Source organism: Notothenia rossii (genome assembly GCF_949606895.1).
Source record: "Notothenia rossii genome assembly, chromosome: 5".
In the NCBI taxonomy this organism is placed as follows: domain Eukaryota; kingdom Metazoa; phylum Chordata; class Actinopteri; order Perciformes; family Nototheniidae; genus Notothenia; species Notothenia rossii.
The window spans coordinates 7,330,614-7,338,773 of record NC_136903.1 but is presented as its reverse complement, the minus strand read 5'-3'; the positions used below and the strand labels follow the sequence as shown (position 1 = coordinate 7,338,773).

The 8,160-nt window shown below is 38.9% G+C and overlaps 1 protein-coding gene and 1 long non-coding RNA gene across 2 annotated transcripts; one reads left to right on the top strand and one right to left on the bottom strand.

Moving 5' to 3' along the window:
* Positions 1-485: 485 nt before the first annotated feature.
* Positions 486-1,249, bottom strand: LOC307039653. The gene is made up of 3 exons (XR_013808315.1): positions 1,058-1,249; positions 825-955; positions 486-611 (listed from the first exon to the last, which is right to left on the bottom strand). It is a non-coding gene; the product is annotated as an uncharacterized lncRNA (long non-coding RNA).
* A 3,158-nt stretch (positions 1,250-4,407) lies between these two features.
* On the top strand, positions 4,408-7,972 carry rpl27a (ribosomal protein L27a). Its single transcript, XM_079681917.1, has 5 exons — positions 4,408-4,499; positions 5,142-5,205; positions 5,305-5,380; positions 6,229-6,403; positions 7,798-7,972. The coding sequence occupies exons 1-5, from the start codon at positions 4,497-4,499 to the stop codon at positions 7,924-7,926; spliced, it is 447 nt and encodes a 148-aa protein (XP_079538043.1). The 5' UTR covers positions 4,408-4,496; the 3' UTR covers positions 7,927-7,972.
* The last annotated feature ends 188 nt before the right edge of the window (positions 7,973-8,160 follow it).

Below are 8,160 nucleotides of genomic sequence, written 5' to 3'. Positions count from 1 at the left end.
CACTCCTACTGCTATTTATTTAATTTTTTATTTTATTATTTGCCCCTTTTGTTTGTTTGTTTGGTTGGTTTGTTTGTTTACCATGTAAAGCGGCCTTGGGTCCCTTGAGAGGCGCTATAGAAATGTAATCTATTACTATTATTATTATTATTAAACCATACTCCAGTGGCTTTGATTTCACAGCCGCGAACATCAGCCAACAAAATGAATTGTATTATGACCTCTTGAATGCTGGGCCTTTTGGGCCACACATTACATAGTCACTTTATCAAATGTTTTGTTCAGAGAAACAAGCTGAGCAAAACATTAGCAACAACCTGATTTGATTTCACAGGCGTGAACATCAGCCAACAAAATGAATTTTATTATGACCTCTTGAATATTGTGCTTTCAATTGAAAGTGCTGTGTGTACACTAAAGTTCATCTCTGTACCTGTTGAGGACGATGTGAACAGGACGTGTTATTGTGGAGCCCAGCTGGTGTTGGGCAGGGCAGACGCACCAGAGAGACGACCGGCTGCAGACAGGACAGGGACCGGACGTTCAGACGCTCCATTACGACAACAGGGATTCTGGAGCTACCCAGAATCCTTTGGGCCTCCGGTTGAATCCTGTGGAAAGACACCTTGGTCAGTAAATCTCGATTTTGGTCAGTGGTTTAACATTTGTTCATAAATCCTGAATACTCATTTATCAATAAAGGAATTGTTGGACATAACTCCTCGGAGAAAGCATATTCCCCATGACATCAAACCATTTATTTAAATAAATGTGTTCCCATTGTTTGGAGGCGACTGCGTTCACTGTGTTGTCTTTCATTTTACCTTATTCCCTTCAATACAATCGCCACATCTTTCTCAGGTTTTAGTTTGACACATGACAGAGAGAGTCTTGTATTTCCATTGCAGGACCGGTTTGACTGCTTTTCCATCTCACAAATTCCAGTACTGCAAAACTTTATGAAAAAGAAAAAAGAGAATACATGTCAACACTCCAAAAGGTGTATTCACATATCAATCACCCTCCTTAACTCTTATGAGTCAGCTGTAGTGATTACCTTCTCCTTAATCAAGAAATCCTCCACTTTTACGTTTGCTTGTGTCTCTGTAACGTGTTGGGCTTGGCATGGCTTCTCTGCATTTCCTGCAGGGTTTGACCCGGTCTCAGGTGGACCGTCCTCCAGGTGTGCTCTGCTCTTCGTTACCCGGGGCAACAGAGTGGCTCGCCTCCGGGGCAAGTTGCCATGGCGTCTGAGAGGCAGGTGAGCCATCTATCTCCAGGAGGATCACGCCTCGTGGGGTGAAGAACAAACGAAAAACACAGAAAGAAGCTGCTGTAAAATCTCCCGTGTGCTCAGTGTTTGACGGCAATATAAGAATCAATACAAGAATCAAAACAAACAGAGGAAGAAGTAACATTTAAAGATTACGGTAACTAACACTTAATTTACCTACAGGTATAATAAATGATAACATAAACAAAAAACAACATGTTTTACACACTGTAACTTCTCAGATCTGCAATGCTGACTCCCTCAAGACATCATTAAAAACTCTTTTCACCATGGCCTTTGACCCCTAACCCATCACACTGCTTCCACTCCTACTGCTATTTATTTATTTTACTCTATTATTTGCCTTACTTTGTTTGCTTGTTTGTTTGTTTTGTTGCCTGTCCTTAACTCTTAACTTGTAAAGCGGCCATGGGGCCCTTGAAAGGCGCTATATGAATTAAATATATTATTATAATTATCTTTTTCTTATAAAAAGGCATTTTATTATTGTTCATTGTCAACACACTTTATATTCAATGTTAGTGGTTTCTATTATTTAGTGCTTTTAATTTTGTATTATTATTCTTAATTTTTGTTATTTATTTATTCATTATTTTATTTATTTATTTATTAACGTTATCCTTATTGTTATTATTTGTATTCTTATTTTGTTATCCTTATTATTATTTATTTTCTAAGTGTACATTTTTGTATATTATTTATTTGCTTTTTATTTTATTCTTATTTTAAATAATATTCTTATCCTTATTCTTTTAATTGTTTCTTTATTTGTTTCCCTTATCCTTATTTTAATTCATATTTTAATTATTGTTCCTATTATTATCTTATCTTAATCTTATTTTCTACATAACAACACATCATTAACAAGTCCCAATTATCCGTTAAGCTGCATCGTATACCTTACCTGCGTGTCAATGTGAGCTCCCTTCAGAAGGTGGAGGTGTGTGCAGGTGGAGGTGAGCTGAAGATAAAAAAGACGGAGCTGCCGTCCAGTATCAGGAGGGACAGCTGCGCTCTGATTGGTCGAGAGCTGATCCCACCTCGGCCTCCTGATACTTCCGAGAGTCGCTGCTCATCATGTGATGCTATTATTCGCCTCTCATCGTCACCTGGGGAGTTCACGTTTAAAGCATGGGGGAAAAACTGCAGCAAATGAGGCGTGGAGCATTAAGAGGAAGAACATCCGTCAGTGACTCATATAATAAGAGATTACTAACAGACCAATGACCGGCTGTAGAGTTCACTTTGAATAATAGTAACTGTATGTAAATCCATTTTCCCTCGAAGTGATGCTGTATCAAGTGAAGATGCAATAAAGGAGCAAATTGGACTCATTTATGTTTCTATTTTCATGACCTCCTGTAATGTAGGCTTACTTTACTACATAACAAGTTATTTACTTAAAGGTCACCTATTATGCAAAATCCACTTCTCCATGTCTCTTCTACACCAGCATGTGTCCCCTCTTCCTCATGTCTCTTCTACATCAACAGGTGTCCCCTCTTCCTCATGTCTCTTCTACATCAACATGTGTCCCCTCTTTGGAAAGAGACTCTGAAAGTTTCAGGAAAAAAGATTCTCTCTCTTTTTGTCCTGATCCATTTCTATAAAAACCTGTCTGAAAATGAGCTGATCAGATTTTGGCCACTATATGATGTCTTATATCCCCCCCCCCGCGGTTGCTATGGGTGATGTTAGCATAGCAACCGCAGCTAAACTGACTATCTTGACTACTTGTTGCTATCCTATTGTGGCATAAGTCGTTTTCTACAGGCAAATTTTACCGGCATATTTTTCATTATGATTCTACTTGTGATAGTCGGACATGACAACCTGTGCAGCCCATGTATTGATTCCATCCGATAGCTATAATACAAAACAAAACGTCTGCCTGCTCTCCACAATGATCAATGACAGTGAACGGGTGGTCAGAGTAAGGTACAAATAAACATTACATTTTATTTTTTTTATTTTTTTTTAGCTGACACTTTTATCCAAAGCGACTTACAATTACTGATTACAGGGACATTCTCCCTGGAGTAGCTAAGGGCTAAGTGCCTTTCTCAAGGGCACACTAGTGGTGGTGTTCCAGGTGGGATTTGAACTCATAACCTTCCAATCTTCAGCCCACCTCACTATCCATTAGACCACCAATACCCAAAACACAATCACACGAAGCCTGGTTAGTGTTACCTGACTTTATAAAGTGTGTTTTTTTTATAAGTGTGTGGTTGTGTTCTAGTCACTTTGCTCAGCGGCCCTGGAACCGTGTTGGTGTGAAAGGGGCATCAGAGGGGCGTGGGGAGTGGCTCCTTATTTTCATTTTAGGTAACAGACAGGGCTGAAACAGAGGGGATTATGGGATGCTGCAATGATCTGTTTGGTGTTTCAGACAAACACTTCAGAGACATGTTTTGTATACTGTATATCTGAGACCCATAATATATTGATTAAAAACAGTATAATAGGGGACCTTTAAGTTCAATTTGAAGGTATATGTGTACTTTCCTATTCTTGTTATGTTAAGCGACTACAGCTAACCTCATTACAATTACCTTATGACTTGTTACTGGGACTTATCCAGATAGTGAAGATTAACATGTAAATAAAATGCAGGAAGTTGTTATACAGTATACTTAACCCCAAAACAATAACATTTGTGGCCTTGTGATCCTTACAAATGAGTCTCAAATAACAGAGCTCCAGTGTCAAGAAATAAACAGCATGGGTTGAAATATCATTTTAATATCAATTCAAAGTCTTCATAAATGATCCCTGACAGTGTTAACGTCCGTAGAGACATCATGCCTGATGATGCACAAAATGCAGCACGCCCCACTTGTTTTTAATCACAGCTGACCTGTTTTTTTGCTGTAAATATAAAGAAGACACAAGTGCCATCCACCTGTGGTTAGACTGGATTGACTGCATGTGTACTTTAAACCATAAAAATACTATGATTATAATTAGGAATATTTGAATCAGATATAGTGAAGGAGAAATAAATAAAGAATATCATAAAATAAATACATAAGAAAAGTATGTAAGATACATTTATATTTGTCTATTTTGAGTTAATGTGTTCCTTCATCACACCCTTTGGCGTCGCTGTGGGTTTCTCTGCACTCTGTTGAAAGGAGCCAAATCTCGCACAAAAGCGCGAGGTTTAGAAATCGCGTTCCTCTTTCAACTAGCCTCCAAGATGGTAGGTGCTATCATGAATCCCTGTGCTCTGAAATGTAGTTAAATCTATGCCCATCCTTGTTCATTCGTACTGCAAACTATCATCTAATGGCGGGTTACTGTACAGACATATACTACGAACATTTACTGTATGATTTGTCCCGTGATTTGTTAACATTATGGGGATTTGTGAGCGGTTTACTGTGTGAGAGCTGGGGCCTCGGATATAGCCGTCAGCTAGCACACACTGTCTGAACTCACATGTGTTGACCGCGTTAACAAAACCTCTACATTGATTATAAATGTGACTATCTAGGTCGCTGTTAAAAACGTTAAAGTGCTCGAGAGTTGTTGCTAACATCAATTTGTTTTCTTAACGTGCCAAGCAGTTACAATATGCTGGTTAAAGCTGTTGTATTAACATTAGCTTCCTGAGATGCTATACAGCATGAAAGCAGACAGTCTTTAAACTGTGAGTTACAGCTTGTAATGCCACGTTGGAGTAACAAGAAAACAGTATAACAGTATAGTTTCTAAGTGAATGGCCTGTTGATGTATCCATGTAAAGTAGGTTGTTGTTTGGCCAATGTAGCATGGCAGCTAGCTCCAAGACCACATCTGTACTCAACATGTATTCTAATCGATATTTAATCTTTATTTACAGCCCACCAAAGCGACCAAGACCCGGAAGCTCCGTGGACATGTCAGCCACGGACATGGTCGTATCGGTGAGTTTCAACTTGTTTTTTTTAAGATGTCTTCGTAGATGTATAACTGTGTTTGAGACACATGGTCAACCTGTTTTTTTTTTTATACCAACCCCACAGGAAAACATAGGAAGCATCCTGGAGGTCGTGGTAATGCTGGTGGTATGCATCACCACAGGATCAACTTCGACAAATAGTAAGTTCTGCATGACATGTTGAACGAAGGTTGTGTTGGATCAAAGTTTTTACATGTTAACATGTGCAAGACGAGTTGTGCTAAAAACACAATGTGAAAGACTGCGATCTTACATCCAGAGTTTTTCTTATTAGTAACATTATGGTTTCGTGTTAAGTTTAAATATGTCCAGTATAATCACATATACCCCAACAACTCATGTGTAACCAATATACTGAACATTTAAGCTGAGTGCACACTAACGTCGATTCATCTAGTGATGTTATGGCAATATTCAATACAATTGTCACATATTTTTACTGATTTCATTCTCCCCTGACTAGTATATAATAAGAATTTGCCCTCTAAACATTTTGTTTATAAATATTGAGGGCACTGCCGAGTTTCTGTCTAGGAGAGAATGGATTAAGAACATTGTTTTGTTGCTATTCAATTTGTTACTCATTTGTAAAGGTGATCTGCACTGCACTCTGGATTGACCGTTGGTATTATTGTTGTAGAGACTCAGAGTCTCACCCTGACACTCATAATTGTCTTGGTGTGCTAGAGTTCTCTTAAAGTGAAGACTGGTCCTATTCACCGACTGGCTCTTTGTAGGCCAGTCACCCACATGGGCAGTTACAAACAGTACACACTAAATATGACATTTCTGTCAGTATCTTTCCTTTATTAACAATCAAGCCTAGAGAGATTGATAAGAAAAACACTTCCCTTAAATAACAGATATTGCCAAAATGTTAACTTCTAAAAAGCTTCCAAACAAAACCAACGTTTTTTTAGCTTATGTCCACTTTCCATTTAGGTTACACAGCAGTTGACCTTTTCTCTCCTCCTCTGTTTCTCCTCAGCCATCCTGGGTACTTCGGTAAGGTCGGTATGAGACATTACCATCTGAAGAGAAACACCACCCACTGCCCCACCATCAACTTGGACAAGCTGTGGACTCTGGTGAGCGAGCAGACCAGGATCAACTACGGCAAGAAGCCCGACGGACCCGCTCCCATCATCGATGCTGTGCGCGCTGTAAGTACTGACCCACATCTTCATGAGCATAGTGCCAGAGCAGATGTTTTAGCTGACTCTGGCCTTCATGGTCTAATCTTTGGGTTCTTTAAGTGGCATGGGTGAAAGACAACTTGAGCTATGGATGTAATTGTTGCAGATAGCTTACATATTGGAACCAATTCTCAATCAACTGGCCACAGTGTCTAGGAAGACTTCACAGTGCCGTTGCTAGATCTGATCATTGGTAACTGACTACATTTTAGTTGAAGTAGTGTCATTGGTGTATTTATGACACGCTTTATGGATGAAGACATCGTCAATAAGAAAGCTTTGCAGTTGTTGAAGTTTTGTAGTTCGGTCACTGTTATCTGCTTTGTTCAAAATGAAGCCATGATGAAAACAGCGATGCCTGACACAAAGGGAAAGATGTGCTGAAGAAACTAAGTCTTACATTCACAAACTGTTTTCATTGATACTTTTATGATCAAACTATTATCATTGTTGGTATATTGCAGCCCATACTGTAGTTGTGTTTTAGGCTACGATAACCAGTGCTGTCTCCACAAAAACCAAACGATTAGAAAATGTGTTAAACTTAAGATGTTTTTTTCATTAGCACAACTGTTAATGTTTTGCGGAAGGACATTACATGTATGTTGTGATCGATGGTTGTCCAGTTAATGTCGGGAAGTCCTTATATATTTTATTTCCACAACAACCAATTTGTAAGCGAAAACTCAAGCCGAGTACATTCCAATGTCATTTTTATCTAGTGGTGATATGGCAATATTCAATCAAATTGGCACATTTGACTCATTTCATGTTCCCCTGACTGGGGTACGTTTTCAAAAAAGTTTCTGTTTTTAAGAACATTGTTTTGTTGCAATTCAATTTGTTACTCATTCGTAAAGGTGATCGTTGTTTATGTTGTTGTAGAGACTCAGAGTCTCACCCTGACACTCGTGATTGTCTTGGTGTGCTAGAGTTCTCTTAAAGTGAAGACTGGTCCTATTCACCGACTGGCTCTTTGTAGGCCAGTCACCCACATGGGCAGTTACAAACGTTACACACTAAATCTGACATTTGTCACCATAATATATATCCTTTTATTTAACCAGGTAAAAGTCTCATTGATCTTTTTCAAAATCGACTTGGCCAAGAGGGCAGCATGAACAATGTTACAACAAATGAACACAACACGATACAGGCAGACGAATACAGCGGTCGTAAAACACAAATGAAATGGCACATTAGCTAGTTATAAAACACAAAATAAACCCATTTTAAAAACGACTAATGCCCTGTGTGCTGTTTTTCTGATGAGGAAATGGTTCATAATTTTGCCAGATATAATTGCCTTTGTGCTCATGGGATTATCTAGTTGTATTAATGTCTATATTCCTTTCTTACAGGGCTACTACAAAGTCCTGGGTAAGGGCAAGCTGCCCAAACAGCCCGTGATCGTCAAGGCAAAGTTCTTCAGCCGACGGGCCGAGGAGAAGATCAAGGCAGCTGGAGGAGCCTGTGTGCTGATGGCATAATGTTCCTGTCAGTGTGTTTTTGGAAAAATAAACTGTATAAAAAGAACACGTTAGTCATGTCTGATTTAAATTACTTGTGTTGTATTTTGAGCTTCTGTTCTTTGAAAATGACGGCAGCAGTATCTGTGGCATGTTCTAATGAAGTGGTTATTTGATGATCGGTTCAATCATTATTACATTGGGATAAGTGCGTTTGTTGGCACCACTTGAGCTAGAGTCCACTGTAAATATGAC

Bases quoted from the DNA above. Each gene is read 5' to 3' on its own strand.
- rpl27a (XM_079681917.1), top strand. The intron at 5,381-6,228 runs GTAAGTTCTGCA...GTTTCTCCTCAG, and splicing joins AGGATCAACTTCGACAAATA to CCATCCTGGGTACTTCGGTA. The intron at 6,404-7,797 runs GTAAGTACTGAC...CCTTTCTTACAG, and splicing joins TCATCGATGCTGTGCGCGCT to GGCTACTACAAAGTCCTGGG.